The sequence below is a fragment of the Podarcis erhardii genome (genome assembly GCF_964252035.2).
Source record: "Podarcis erhardii genome assembly, chromosome: Z".
NCBI lineage: Eukaryota > Metazoa > Chordata > Lepidosauria > Squamata > Lacertidae > Podarcis > Podarcis erhardii.
In genome coordinates this window covers 25,729,125-25,744,998 of record NC_138504.1, presented here as the reverse complement: position 1 = coordinate 25,744,998, position 15,874 = coordinate 25,729,125, and the positions used below count along the sequence as shown (strand labels likewise).

General features: G+C 39.3%; 1 protein-coding gene across 6 annotated transcripts in view; it reads left to right on the top strand.

Moving 5' to 3' along the window:
• The window catches only part of ACSL4 (acyl-CoA synthetase long chain family member 4), an 83,526-nt gene that overhangs the window by 47,626 nt on the left and 20,026 nt on the right, over positions 1-15,874 (top strand). For 3 of the 6 annotated variants that reach the window (XM_081847032.1, XM_081847031.1, XM_081847033.1), the window contains exons 2-6: positions 6,512-6,586; positions 11,549-12,044; positions 12,800-12,977; positions 13,479-13,588; positions 14,714-14,852. In XM_081847032.1, coding sequence (XP_081703158.1) covers positions 11,694-12,044; positions 12,800-12,977; positions 13,479-13,588; positions 14,714-14,852 — 778 coding nt within the window. In that variant the 5' untranslated portion in view covers positions 6,512-6,586; positions 11,549-11,693. The remainder of the gene's footprint in view (positions 1-6,511; positions 6,587-11,548; positions 12,045-12,799; positions 12,978-13,478; positions 13,589-14,713; positions 14,853-15,874) is intronic. The other 3 variants (XM_081847036.1, XM_081847034.1, XM_081847035.1) reach the window with 2 other exon arrangements.

Below are 15,874 nucleotides of genomic sequence, written 5' to 3'. Positions count from 1 at the left end.
CTATTCTGCTATCCCAAATCTTGATTTTGCCATAGTTAAAAACGTTGTGACAAGATGCAATTCAGACTGATGGAATACAGCAGTGTTAACATGGAGAGCCTACAATTTCAAAAGCCCTAGAGGATGACCACCTATGTGATGGATGGACAGTCTAAAACTAACAGCGGGGCTTATGCCGATGAAAGAAGCAAACAACAGAAATGCAGTGTATCTTAATTTACATTTATGAAAATAACACCGAAGCAGAATAATTAAAATAGTACTCAAGGTTATTTGCCAATTGCCCTTTGCTCCCAGTTACGTAAAAGTGGGCAGCTTGTATCAATGAAGCAAGAAGGGACATACAATTTGTTTTCCTTTGTACCCAGAGGAGTGTGTGCTAATGATCATACGTCAGTGTGATATGTTATAGCTTGCAGCACTATAAAAACATGATTTATAAAATGTTACTGTGCGGGGGGGGGGGAGGCGTTTATGAGCCTGCTATTGTGGCAGGGGGGGTTGGAAGAAGAGAGATAAGGAGCACCATGACTCTTCCAGCAGCTCACTACAGTTCTTTTTTTTATTATTTTTTTTTGGTGTAGGGGAAAGCGCGAACGCAGTCCCCCACTACCACAAATTATGCAGTCGAGTTTCCCGCATTTGGGGAAATCGCAGGGGTCAGCACACCCGCAGTGCAATGGATGAGCCTCACCCTGGGAAAACCACCTTCATGATCAAGGTGTCTCACTACAGTTCTACACTTGAGTGTGGAAAAGAGGGCTTTACCCGCAATTTACTTAGTTTCTATTCTGGTGCAAGACCACAAAATTCCTCTGCCTGTTCACTCACCAGTGTGGAATTTGTTGTTGTCTATAGTTTCCAAGCAAGTGTTTAAACACAGCTGTTGAAAACCATGCTAGGTTTATCTAAACTTGCCAGCTAAAACAGTTAACTTTATCCTGTAATTTCTTTGATCCTTGGACTCAATGAAATTGTGCTTTTTGCCAAAATGATTGCTGTCTGCAACCATTAAAACAAATAAAAATATGTGGCTGACAACTTCAGCAACTTCAGCAATCCCATATTTACAGGATCCGAAAGGGATATTGTGCTTTTTGGGGAAAGAAGAATATTTGCTCCCTAAATGTTAATAGAATTTTTAAAAGCAATACAGAGTATAAACAAATAAAAGGGCACTGTAGCTAGCATGATTAAAAATTATTAAAAGCCTACTAGAAAGAAAATGTCTTAACTGCTTGTCTGAAAGATAAGGGGCCAGATTTCATTCTCCACTAACAGTACACTAATATTTTATCACATCCTTTACAGTTCATACCCTAGTGACTAGCTATTCAAGATGAACATCAGCTCAAGGGTCAACCATGGTTATTAGTCTCTGCTGCAAGACAGATGACTCCTCATTGTAAATAAGCATTTGGGGATTTATAATACATCATGAGAACATTTGTGGCTATGTAGGAAAGTGCTTAACCATATGCAGAATATTTATATTACAACAAAACAGCAGTTGCAAAAATGGTCAGTTCAGTTTGACCTTTCAGAAACATCACCGTTGCCACGACAAGTATTGACTCATTTCCCCAGAATCGGAAGTAATAGGTCATAATGCTTACTTAAAAAGAAAAACGTATTGTCTTAGTAGGCGTGTTCTTGTAGCCTTATAAGTTTCCTAATGCATATACAGACTAGCAGACAGACTTGGAAGGCTTCGTTTGGTGAGTAGCTGCAGTTTGTGTGCATATTGGTAGTTTGACTTGGATGTGCAAACACCTCTGGTTCAATAGCATTAAATATTCTGATCTTCAACCATTTGTTTTCTTTTTTAAGCTGCTAGCCATTTCTGTGTGCAAATGGAACAGTGCTTTAAAAAGTCACATATTTAACTTTTTACCTGCCCTTGATAACGTTACAAATATTTTGTAGTGGACATAAAAGTTTCAACTTCTACAACTTTGTAAACCTTTACAACTTTGAACAAAAGTACCTTTTAATTATGCAGTGCCTTTCAAAGCCTTCCTTGATAGAAAATAACAAGTATATTTCTGTATGAATGTTGTAATCTCTGGTATCTTTTCTTTCACATTAAACCTTGGAGTGGAGGAAAAAAGCAGTTATGGAAAATGTAATCTTGTCTTCTGCTTATTCCATGTGCCGCATTTTAAAAATTAATGATACTGTAACAAGAGGGCCTTCTCATTATTCTTGTGACCTGTTTTTGCCTCTACTGTACAGGTCGTGATTAGTGGGGAGAAAGCTTAACCATGTGTCCCAGTTTTGGCAACATGCTAAACAAAACCTTGGCTTGGCACGACAGTAAAAAGGACCAGGAGGGAGCAAAGCAACTGCAAACTCCCCTTTGTAAACCTGTACTATCCTGGTAAACATAGTTTGGCTTACATTGTTGGGCAAACCAGGACTTGACAGAAATAAAGCTGTGGCTGAATTTTAGGACATTGTCACCTGAACAGAAATAAACAATGTCCTAGAATTGCTGAGTTGTAGTTTCACATCTGTCTAAATTCCACAATGAAAAGTGCACCCAGGGTATGATTTTTTTGTCTGATCACTTTTAAAGAACCTATATTGGAGACCGAACAAGGATTAGAAGCTGCTTTTAGTTTCAACAGCTCAATCATATATGTGGCTACTCAGAAGTATTATTGAGTTCAGTGGGGCTTCCAAGTTACATGAGCATAAGAGTAAAGACTTAGTATGGTCATTAATGCCAGTGGAGATTTAATGTTATGCCATAGATACCAAGGGGAAGAGGTGCTGGTGTATTTGAGTTAGAATACTCCCAGTAGCCAGATAATAACATCTGAATTTGATCTCTGTAGTCCAATTTAAACTAGACACAAACAGAGTTATAATAGTCCCAGTTTTGCTCACTCAGTCTTCAGTTTTATAATACCATAGCATCCCTGACTACTGACTGCATATATTACGATAGAAGAGTTCATTATTTATGACATAAATAAATTCTCCTCTCCCAATCCCATTTCAAAGGCAGTTACACTATTAAGAAACTCTATTTTTGGTTCCTAATATGTTTTCTACAAGTGATTGTTTTTAAAAAAACCAATTTAGCAGTCCAGAAAGGAGTGTGTGTGTGTGTGTGTGTGTGTGTGTGTGTAATACTGCATATCAGCTAGGCCTGGGCAATATATCCATATATCGGCCAGGACTGGTATTAGGGATAGATCTCAATGACAGTTTCACTCAGTGGTGTATATCTGGTGAAACCACCTCTGCCTGAGTCCCTTTGCTACCAGTGCCCTGCACGCTGAGGGAAAAACAAGCTGCAGCCGGGCATTGGAGGCAGAGGGACTCGGGAGCAGTAGCATTTTTACCAGCGATATACCGCTGAGTGAAGCCATCATCGCGGTCTGCCCTCATACTGCTGCAGAGGGAGAAACAAGCTGCATCAGCGAGGTGTGATACAGCTTGTTCCTTCCTCTGCTTCAACAAGCCCCGTCCCTCTGGCAGATGCACGCTGGTTGTGGTTGCTTAGCCAGGGGTGAGAAGACTCCTGCCCCCCAGCTGAGCCTCACCAGTCCCTCTGTCTCAAGGCAGCAGCAGATGCTGCCTCAGCTCCCACTGCTGCCTTTGGACGGATCGGGGGAGGCACGAACAGGCTGCTTCCTCCCTGTGAGGGAGAGGCAGCCCACCTGCATCTCTTGCCCTTCCCAAGGCAGTGGAGGTTGCTGCCCCAGCTGCCTCCATCACCTTGGAACAGGCAGAGGAGGTATAAACGGGCTGCTTCTTCATCCAGGGAGGGAGAGGTAGCCCGTTCGCTCCCCCACTCTTCCCATGCCAATGCAGTGCATGAGGCAGGCAAACAGAGTGTTAGCACACTTGCCTCATCTATTGCTTTGATATGGGCTTCTTTCTGACATTGTGATATAGATTGCAGTGTTTAGCTGGTGGTATATTACGATGTTGGAAAACAGTTACTGCCCAGCCCTAATACCAGCCACTGAACTGCCTCAACATGAGCCAGTAACATTCTTGTTGCAGTTGTGGTTGTTTTTCTAGTATTGCAGGCAGATTCACTGCAAAAAATTGTGTCTGCATTGATGCATCTTTCTTATAGGATTGATGGTTCTGAAGCATAATCAACCCTGGTACTACTTTGGTGATACAGTCATACCTTGGATATCAAACACCTTTGCTCCCAAAGAAATTGGTTCCCAAACAATCAACACCTGAAATTGAGTGTTCTGGTTTTCAAACAATTTTTGGAAACGGAATATCTGGCATGGCTTCTGTGGCTTCCAGATGCTCCTGTAACCAATTGGAAGCCATGCCTTGGTTTTCGAATGGTTCCGGGAGTCGAACATACTTCCAGAACACATTCTGTTCAAGAACCAAGGTATGACTGTACTGCTATCTTGTTTTAAGGATGAGAGAGAGATTAGGAGTTTGTTGGTGTACCGTCCACTCCACTTCCAAAGATGCCCTGATAGAGCTGACACATCATCAGTAGTAATAATAATAATAATTTATTATTTATACCCCACCCATCTGGCTGGGTTTCCCCAGTTACTTCTCTGTGACATCAAACCGGGAGATATATATATATATATATATATATATATATATATATATATATATATGAGAATGAATGAACTTACCCCTTTCTCCCCAGCAGGGAAATGGGGGTGAGAGGTGGGAAACTTGAATGTACTTGTAAGTAATACCCTATATTGTCAAAAATAGAAAATGTACTCAAAAGTAGTTGAAAACACAAATAACTTTTTACAATTTCCAAGGAAACTCTTACAATTTTGTAATATTAAAAATGCTGTCCCATGTTAGAAGTGGAACATGCAAAAGATAAGGTCATGTAGCAGGTAACCATGCAACATAGATGGGGAACCTTTTTCAGCCTGAGGACCACATTCCCCCTGTGGTTGGTGATGCCAGAGACAAAAGTGAGAAGAACTAATGTAAATTTTACTGCATTTGACTCCCCCGGGTCTGAGGTTTCCTACCCCTGCTGTAAAAGAAACACTAATGTGCCCATTGTCAGTTCAGTATGTACATTTTTCCCAGAAACAAGTCCCACTGAGGTCAGTGGTGCTTACTTCTAAATAACTGCATAGGATGGCAGTCTGAATGACTGGAGAAAATAAAAAATATGACATATTTGAAACAGTGCCCCCCTTTTCTGGTTGCAATTTTGATATCCTACCCATTATATAACATGCTTTGGAAACGCCTTCAAGAGAGCACAACTGCAATTTTCCTTGCATGCAGTCCCTTCTCACCTGTGGGTACAGGGCTAGTACTTGAATACAAGGCTGTCTTAATTTCTAATTATGCATATGTAAGAAAACTGTTTCTTTTGTAGTGGATAAATGTATGAGCTAGGTTGTCTGTCTCACTGATTTTACTATGTGAAGCAAATGTTGTCACAGAGTATACTTCTGCTAGTGTGCTTTCCATTTGCTTTATACCATCTGTGCAGCACATGCAGATTTAATTGCACACTTATTCAATGGTGGTCCTAATTAAACGTTTTGAAATTTCAGTCTTTATGGAAGGCTAGTGGCCTAATTCACACAATCAAATCCTAGTTCAATAAGGCAGGGTATGCACAAACTTTAAGCACTAGAACACGGTCCCCTTGATCTTCCTTTTGTGCGAGCACAGAAACAAAAGCTACAGTTTACTATAGTTTCCCTTGACATGCGATCAGGCACTATGATTAATAGGTTCCAAACAAGCAACGATTCAGAAATCAAATGTTTTGATTGCCTGAATGGCATGTCATTGTTGGGCAACATGATCATCTTGTGTTCTCAGTTCTTCTGTTCCAAGAAGCCTTTTGTGATATTGTAGAATTGTAAGAGGTTCAGAAAAGAGCAACCAAAATGATCAAGGGGATGGAGCGACTCCCGTATGAAGAAAAGTTGCAGCATTTGGGACTTCTCTTAGTTTAGAGATCAGGCTAGTAAGAGGTGATATGATAGAAGTTTATAAAATAATTATGCATGGCATGGAGAAAGTAGATAGAGAAATGTTTTTCTCCTTCTCATAGCACTAGAATTCATGGACATTCTATGAAGCTGAATGTTGGAAGGTTTAGGACAAATAAAAAGAAGCACTTCTTCACTCACTACATAGTCAAACTTTGGAACTCCTTCCCCCAAGAGGCAGTGATGGTCACTAACTTGGAAGCTTTAAAAGAGGATTAGATAAATTAATGGAGAAGGCTATCAATGGCTACTAGCTATGAGGTAGCAATACCAATTGCTGAGGAAGGGAGAATGCTATTGTGCTCATGTTCTGGTCACTGGTTTCCCACAGACATCCGGTTGGCCACTATGACAGCAGGATACTGGACTAGATAGGCCATTGGCCTGATTTGACAGACTATTCTTAAGTTCTGATGTTGCCTTTTTTAAAAACAAAAAACTATCATTTTGTTGAAAAGCAAAATTTGTTTATGATAAATAGCCATATAAAACTTGAAAATTAAAGTTCTGTGTAACTTTAAATCTAGAGTTACAAACAGTCATCCCCATCTTACTGTGGACTGAGCAACTTCTGAAGAGTTCTCATTTCTCCTGGAAAAACTGTAAGTTTGAATTTTGGTATACCAATAATTATTGTTGAATATATTTCATTAATGTATCTGTTTTTTATGTACTGTTTTTAAAGTGTGCTGATTGAAGTAATTTCCTGTTTAGAAATATATCCTAAATATAGCCTGTATCTTTCTGCTGTCATATATTTAATGTCTACAGCAGTATTTGATTGGGTGTGTGGTTATCAACCTTTGAATTGGGATGACTAGCAACTTTTTCAAAACAGGCCTTCTAGGTGTTTAAAACATCTGGATCTGAAAGTTTCTCAGGTGCAATTTACCATGCAATTTTCATGGTAACACTTCAGGTACTGCTTGGAAAAAAGATGAAATAAGATATTTATGTGACTATTAGAATTACCCAAACTTTTAATAGGTTATGTGGCATTAACTCCACAGTCGGATATAAGCTTTTTTCATATCACACTCTGTTTTTAACTGGTGGAGTACTCTGAAGTGCACAAACTTTTAATGAGATTATGTTTAAAAGCTTTGAAGTGCACTTTTCTTGATGCCAGTGGGTTGACCTTAAATAATATGGAAACAATTTAAACACTGTTTAATGGTGAGACTTTTCCTCATCATTTCAAAAAAACAATAAATGGAGCACCTTTGGGCCATGCTACTTTCTACATTAAGATACCATATTTTTCTGTGTATTAGACGAGGGTTTTTTTTACTCCCAAATAAAGTAAAAAATGGGGGGTCATCTTATACCTGGGTAGTGCAGAGGGGGGATGGGCGACAGGTTGCATCCGCGAGCAGGATCTAGCGATTGGGTGGGTGAATGGTGTCTGCTGCAAGGGCTGCTTTGGATTGGCTGCTGCTTTGTCAAATGGGCAGGTTATTAGTGGATGTGGCAAGGGCTGCTTTGGATTGGCTGCCACTTCGGCAATTTGGCTTGCGTTGCTTGCGATTGTTAGCGTTTGCCAGCTGGGTGAGTGATATTCAGTTCGGCATCCCCCCCCCCCAAATTGCTCAACAACCATGGGCATTCCCCCCCCCCCCGAAAAAGCTCAACAACTCTAAGCCATCTCCCCCCATTTTCTTAAATTTGAGCACTCCAAAATAGGGGGCGTCTTATACATGGGTGCACCTTATAGACAGAAAAGTACAGTATATTTTCATTGTATAGCTTTTTCAGTCTGTTAGGGAGGTGCTCCTTAATAACTACTCTTAAACTTTGCACAGTGCAGTTTCCAACAGCCTTAGTATTGAATGATTATTTATGTTGCTTAGGTAGCCTGCGTTGATTTCAGATCTTTTATTATGGAATTGGTGCTATTAATTCATTATGAATAGAGATGACAGCACTGAGCCTTTTGCAAACTGTATATTGACCGGCATTGGCCAGTTCCGAGCATCTTAAATGTATATTGCACGAAACTGAATCCTGAGGCAGCCCCTCCCACAGCCCAAAAAAGTTACTTTAGGAGGAGAAGATTGGAAGTAATGGTGGATGATAGCGAGGCCCTAACCAATCTGCTGCTTCTGCTGCATCTCCTCCATGGAGCCCAAGTGCATGTTTTACATTTTGGACCCAGGTGAGGGAGACAGGGTGGGAAGTGATGGGAAGCACAGAAGCAGCTAAGAAATTGTGCACGCACGCATACACGTACGTACGTGCACACACACACACACACACACACAAACTTTCTCCAGTCAAAATCTCCCCATTCCAAAGAAGCTTTTCCTGGAGGGGAAGGAGAAGGGAGTTCAGATGCACACATTTATGTATAAATGTAAAGTTAGGCTCTGAATTGGTGTTGCATGCTTTGTCTGTTGTCAGACTTCGAACACAAATTTTCCAGATCTTTTCTTAAATTATGTCATATTGTATCACTGTTCCTCACTAGAGCTTTAACTAGCATTAACATTTCTGCCCATGTGTTTTTGTGTTATGTGCAACTTACTGCTACTGGAGTGTTTAATTAACTGGGGGCGGGGGGGGGGCGGGGATCAAAACAGGTTTTAAGTAAAGAGCTAATACAAATTAATGAAATTTACTTGAAAGTCTTGGGACTACCATTTTGTTTTTGGCAAACACAATATATTTTTAGAAGTCCTATTTGGAGCTGTCAAAATATACTTCATTGGAGAGCCATGGCTGTCACATTTTAAAATGGGAAAACAAAATGAGCATGCCATTATGCGAAAAATAACTAAATTTGCAGATAGCCATGCTAGTTTATCAAGAGAAAGCAACAGTAGTAGCTTTTATTCAGAACAATTCAAATATCAGCAAATACAAAGCAAGCTTTCATTTTTAAAGAATTCACCTTCAGCTAGATGCTAAGCTTAAAAAAAGAAAGGGATAGGATAGGAGAAAATGAACTTTTGGAGCATGATGGGGGGAATTAAAGTGTCTATAACATCAAAATGTAGCATGTCAATTGTTATATAAAGCTACATTAGATCATGCTCAAAATCTACAAAACACTGTGTTCCATCTTGCTACAGCATGCAGACTTGTGGGGGGGGGGGAGGTATTTTAATCATGCCCTCAGACAGAGGCTTTTAGATAAATGGAAATTATTCATGCAGTACATAGTTAAACTATGGAATTTACTCCCACAGGAGGAAAGATTAAAAGAGGATTAGATAAATTAATGGAGAAGACTATCTATCAATGGCTACTAGCTATGATAGCTGTGTTCTGCCTCCACAGTTGGAGGCAGCAATACTTCTGAATGGCCACTGCTAGAAACAACAGGAGGGGAGAGTGCTTTTGTGTTTGAATCTTGCTTGCTGGTTTCTCACAGGTATCTGGTTAGCCACTGTGAGAACAGGATGTTGGACTAGATGGGCCGCTGGACTTGATGGGTCATGGGCCTGACCCAACAGGCTTAAACTGGTTCTCTTAAACTGGTACACAAGCCACCAGGTGATCCATGTTAAAGGTTGCAGAAAAGTTGAGGATATCTGTAGTTTGCACTTTACTCATTTTTTGTTTTGATCAGAGCCATATTTATCAATAAGGCCAACAACGCCATGGCTTAAAGCATCATAATACAGTGCTGTTTTTAACAGTGTCAATATGGACTACGAAAAAGTGCAAGTTGAAACTCCCAGAAATTTTCAAGTCATCCACACAAGCACAAAGGTGTTCAGAACTGCTGCCGTAGAACCATATTTTTTCCTCCCCACTCCCCCGGCCTTTTTTTTTTTTTGCTGAACATCTAGCAGCTCAGTGAAAGTCCTGGGAAACTAGAAAGCTTTCCCACTTCCTTGTGATATTTTGGTTGACTCTGATAAAAGTTATTGTACCACAGTTGCTTTGGGATTTAACTAAATTAGATTTAAATTCATGGGAAATGTCTTTTTTGGAATATTGGTAATGTAAAGCATTTTCACCTATGGATGTAAATCATATATTTATGTTTCTATAAAAGCTAGACACTCTGTAGGAATTACTATTCCAATTTGATAAAATGGAAACTAGGGGATTTCTTACAAGTCATATGGCTGTTAAATATGAAGCACATCTTTTTATTTATTTTTGATGGTATACATGGCTGGCTTCTTTGCTAAATTTCCTCAAAGGAATTGAGGCCTTGACAGATAAAGTTTTACTGTGATTATAAATATGAATCAGAAATTTATCATGTTGCACTATATAATTAAATAACATTTATCAGCTGAGTAATACATGCTACTAGTCTGTAGCTGCTGCTGTACCTTAGAGCAAATTCAATTATCATGATTAAATAATGGGTGCTGCAGAATCTTAATTATTGACATGCTAGTCAGTCATTTAAAATCTATTTTTAAAGCACAGCGTGTTTCATCCTGAAACATCAAATATGTTTATACATCACTTTGAATACTGGGGTATAGCTGTCTGAATTCCTTGTTCCTGAGGAATTTCCTGTCCTGAGGTTCCTCTGCATTATGCTTCATCAATCTGTCCAAAATAGTCCTTATCCTGAAGCACGCTGCAACCCTCCATTAAGTGTGTAAAGAGATGATCCTCGCTTCTTGCTCCCTCATATCAGAATGTTTTGGGCCCATTTCACAAAGCAGTGTTCTGTGCACCTTCCAGCATTTCCCCTGGAAATTGTGAGGAATATTTAAGAAAGCCCTAGTGAAATGGGAGTGAATGTTGTTCAGTCAGCGCCTATCATTCCTCTATCCATCACTCACTTTCTCCGTTTGCAAATTTAAACCCTAACTCCCATATAGAATCAAAGACCTATGAAGATGGAAGGCACCCTGAGGGTTATCCAGTCCAATCCCCTGCAATATGTCCATATTGTGCACAAGACCACTGAGGCTGATCTGATTGCATATAAGGATAGGTTTTATGAAACCATGGTTAAACTGCAGTGCTGTTATTTGAACAGAAGAAGCTCCTTCCGCATAAGAAGCCAAAATCACATATCTATATTGGCTAATGCCTGAATATTAGGATATGTTAAAGACCTTGTTTCTATCAAACTGTTTGCCAGTCTTAAAGCAAGGTCAGAAGGGAGGCTATGGAAGCATTTTGCAATAAGCAAATGCAACAGTTCAGTATTTTGGCCTGCCAAGGAATCTGAATGTACGCAAGTCCAGTAAACAGTGAATTAATGTAGCTTCTGAGTCATAAACAGCACTGCTAAATCCTCTCCTGCTCAAGTAAAAATATTTAAAGAAAAAGCTATGAACTTTTGAACACAATGATGCAATACTTATTTGCTAAACTGGATTAAAAGTATAACATTTTAAGAGTGCTTCTCAAAAATATTTGAGATGGGGTAGATGGAACAAATATTTATTTGAATTTTATTCTCCTTAAAATCAGTTATGTGATGTATATAAGTATGAAACCAGTTTTTTCAACCTCCAGTATCTAGCTGCATTTTATGATGAAACCAATAAAGGATTGAAGCTAACAAACTGTTACTAATTTTGCCTCCTGTTATCTGATTACCTATGATCTTCAACCACCAATAATCTGCTGCTGGCTTCCAGTATTTCTAACATTGCAGTGATTACTCTAAAACTGAACCACCTAAACCTTCATTCTGCTTTTGTCTGCGGCTGCTTCTACTTTTGTCGTGCAAAAAACTAAGGCACTTCGAATCCCTGAAGGACAGGAGACAGGAAGCCATCCATTATGAACCCTAAGCTAGGACTACGCATCTTTCTCTTGCTTCCTGTGTACTTGTTGATAAATCTGTACAGTGCCCTTATATTCATTCCATGGTATTTTCTTACAAATGCTAAGAAGAAAAAAGCTATGGCGAAGCGATTAAAAGCTAAACCCGTCTCGGACAGTCCTGGAAGCCCATACAGAGCCATTTCACATCTTGAGTCATTAGCCACTATAGACTTGCCTGGAGCAGACACTTTGGACAAATTGTTTGACCATGCTGTTGCAAAATTTGGGAAAAAAGATTGTCTTGGAACAAGAGAGATCCTGAGTGAAGAGAATGAAATGCAGCCCCATGGAAAAGTATTTAAGAAGGTAATAACTTTGGTAAATGTTTAAACACCATTAATAAGGTATTTTTAAAAGGTTGATAATGTCTTAAATATCTTACTTGCAATGAATGGGGATCATTTTTTAAAGCACTTGGTATGTTTAGAGGGTCTTGAAATCTATGCACTTTATTATTTGTTATACTATTCAAATAGTAAGTTCAGGTTTTTTTAAAAAACAAATACTTTTTTGTTAAATTAGTAATAAATAGGTCAGTGCTCATTTCAAAAGGCATCACCCACTGTTAAGTTACTTTGTCAGGCAAACATAGATATGAAGTTTAATACTGTACTTGTTCCAAGTATTGGAACTATGTGCTTCTGTCTGAAGATATTTACTTTGTATATATTTCAGTGGCATTTCTATTGCCATGTGGATTGTTGGCTGCTAATCAAGGGAGAGGATTCTAAAGTACTTCAGAGAACAATGTTATTGAACAAGCTGTATTGATATAGTACGAAAACGTCGTATTTGCACAGACACCTTACTGGGCAGGTTTCTTAGCACTACAAACACAGCTGGCCTATTTTGAAAGTTAACCTGCATTTCTTTTAGACCAACATTGTGGCTGACTTTCTTAATGATGAATAAAATATTTAGTTTTTAGGTACTGTTGTTCTAGCAAATACTTTCTCGTGTTATATTGATCAAGTCATTCAACAGTATATTTTACTTATTTATTTAGGAGCCTACTAACCAAAGTTCTTGTATATTAAACAAGTGTTTTACTCTTTAACCAGCTGATCTTAGGAAACTATAGGTGGCTGAACTATGAGGAAACTAACCAGAAACTGAACAACTTTGGGAGAGGATTAGTTTCACTTGGGCTAAAACCAAAGAGCACAGTTGCTATTTTTTGTGAAACCCGAACTGAATGGATGATTGCAGCACAAACCTGTTTCCGATACAGCTTTCCTCGTGAGTATTGATGCTTTATCTGGCATATATGAGCAAGTTTGTTGAAAAATAGGACTCTGATCCCCAGGCTCCTTGTTCCCTCCTTTCCTGGTCCTATATTTCCCCCCTCACTGCAATGTTATCTCCTAGTTATCAAAACTGGTATGTAACTTTAAAATACAATGCCAGAGTTTACTGTCCATGATGTTTCTGTGTAAAACTCAAATGTACACAAGGGTAAGCACAGTCGTCATTTGGAAGTCTCTTGATTTGCATGAATAGTCACTGTATTTTTCTTACAAATTTCAGAATTTTGCATTGGTATGTCAGGTTTATTATTCTTTGGGATAGTGGTGGTTTTTTTTTTTTTTTTGCAGTAGATGTGAAACATAAAATGAACATGAAAAACCAGAATGCTTTTACTCATTCCTCAATGCAAAATAATTGATGATGGCTAAGGAAATACAGATTTGGTTTTAGCTTTTTTTTTTTTAAAGCAGTCTCCCCCTTTCTGTTAAACAGTTGTTACTTTATATGCGACCCTTGGAGAAGATGCAGTAACCTATGGACTGAACGAATCTGGAGCATCTTATCTAATCACTAGCACAGACCTTTTAGAAGGCAAACTCAAGGTAAGTCTTGATGAGATATCTTCATTTGGTATAAATAATAGTAATCTTGCAAAAGATATGGGTTGGGTTGCTGTTAAGTTTCATGGAAAACTGATTCATCATTAGGCTGAAATTCTGGAGATCATGTGGACTAACTTGTGGCTATGTGTATTTTGTAGTGGGGATGCAAAGTATTGTCTTGGCTTATAAATCAGTGGGACTCTCAATTAATTCCCTTCTTTGCATCTAGATCAAGCATCTAGATCAAGGGAAGTAATAGTGCCACTGTATTCTGCTCTGGTCAGACCTCACCTGGAGTACTGTGTCCAGTTCTGGGCACCACAGTTCAAGAAGGACAGTGACAAACTGGAACGTGTCCAGAGGAGGGCAACCAAAATGGCCAAAGGCCTGGAAACGATGCCTTATGAGGAACAGCTAAGGGAGCTGGGCATGTTTAGCCTGGAGAAGAGGAGGTTAAGGGGTGATATGATAGCCATGTTCAAATATATAAAAGGATGTCACATAGAGGAGGGAGAAAGGTTGTTTTCTGCTGCTCCAGAGAAGCGGACACGGAGCAATGGTTCCAAACTCCAAGAAAGAAGATTCCACCTAAACATTAGGAAGAACTTCCTGACAGTAAGAGCTGTTCGACAGTGGAATTTGCTGCCAAGGAGTGTGGTGGAGTCTCCTTCTTTGGAGGTCTTTAAGCAGAGGCTTGACAACCATATGTCAGGAGTGCTCTGATGGTGTTTCCTGCTTGGCAGGGGGTTGGACTCGATGGCCCTTGTGGTCTCTTCCAACTCTATGATTCTATGATTCTTTGAAATTATTTGAAAATTCTAAACAAACAAGTAGCATACTGACCACCATGATTTGGGCACAAAGCTGGAAAGCCAAAGTGCAAACATTATTGATAGCTTCTGAAGGTTCATTTGAAGGTTTTCATACTTCTGGTATGAACTAATATATAAAAATATGCTTCCATTTGGACTGGATGTTTAATGGCTGCAGGTAAGGGGAGTAGATTTTTAAAGCACTGATCTAGCCCAAACCATCATAAGGATAGAGGTATCAAAATAAACATGCAGTATGTTAAGATCCTTTGCTGTACACTGTGTAATCAACCTTCAAATATTTCTTCATCAGAATGTTTTGTCAGAAATCCCCTGCCTCAGACATATCATTTATGTGGACAAGAAGACTATCAATAAGTCAGACTATCCCGAAACACTAGAGATCCTTAGCATGCAAGCAGTAGAAGAACTGGGAGCCAAATCAGAAAACTGTAAGTGGACCATGTGAAAGGCTATCACAGCTGCTTAAAGCTATAAAACACCTCTTTCACTGTAGTAAGCAAAGTTGTAAATATATGTTAATCATGAGGAAGAAGTTTGAAACTGTAAGCTGCTTAAAATATAAGCTTCTCCCTGAATATTGTATGCACATGTGTATTTATTTAAAATGTTTCTAGCCCATCCTTCATCTATATCAGGATAGGAAACTCTTTTCAGCCCAAGAGACACATTGCCTTATGGGCAACTTTTTTGGGAGCCAAATACCTGTGGTGGTGGGTCCAGATGCAAAAGTGGGCAAAGCAATGGTGTGACTCTTACCCTTGTACAGTATCTTACATTCTAGCCATGAGGTTTCTATAACTACCACACATCTCTTCAGCCTCCTTTCAGGCAAGCGGCATTATCACAGTTCAGTAACACATTTCAGCCCAGGTTAAATGAGTAAAGGAAGGTTTGGCCTGTGGGATGGGTGTGGTCTGGAGAGTGTCCCAGGGGCCAGATAGAGAAGGCCACATTTGGCCCTTGGGCTTGCAGTTGGTTCCCCAACACTGATCTCTATAGATATGAGGGTGATATATACTGTACAGTACATAATAGAAATAAGCCATACAATAATCTTATAAAACTGTGCATGTGAATAAATAGAAGCAGATATAATCAAAGTACAGTAGCAGGTAAAATCAAACTATCAAATTCTTAAAATGCTGCGTCAAGTAAGTCCTTACATGCTGCTGAAATAATAACAATGTCACCACCAGTTGCACTGCTAAAGAGGGGGCATTCCACAGGCACTCTAGATTGGCTATTCTCATTCCAGTGAGTAGAGTATTAAAATTTTGATAATGCAATATTCCAGGGATGGGGTCCCATTTGGTCCACCAGGCTGACAAATTTTCCAAAAACCATGCTCACCTCTCCCACATTGATGTCATATGTGAAGTTGGATGTAGGACAGGCAGATATGTGGCTGGATCAGCTGCAGAAAGCAGGACTGAATTCCCTGTGCAGGGAT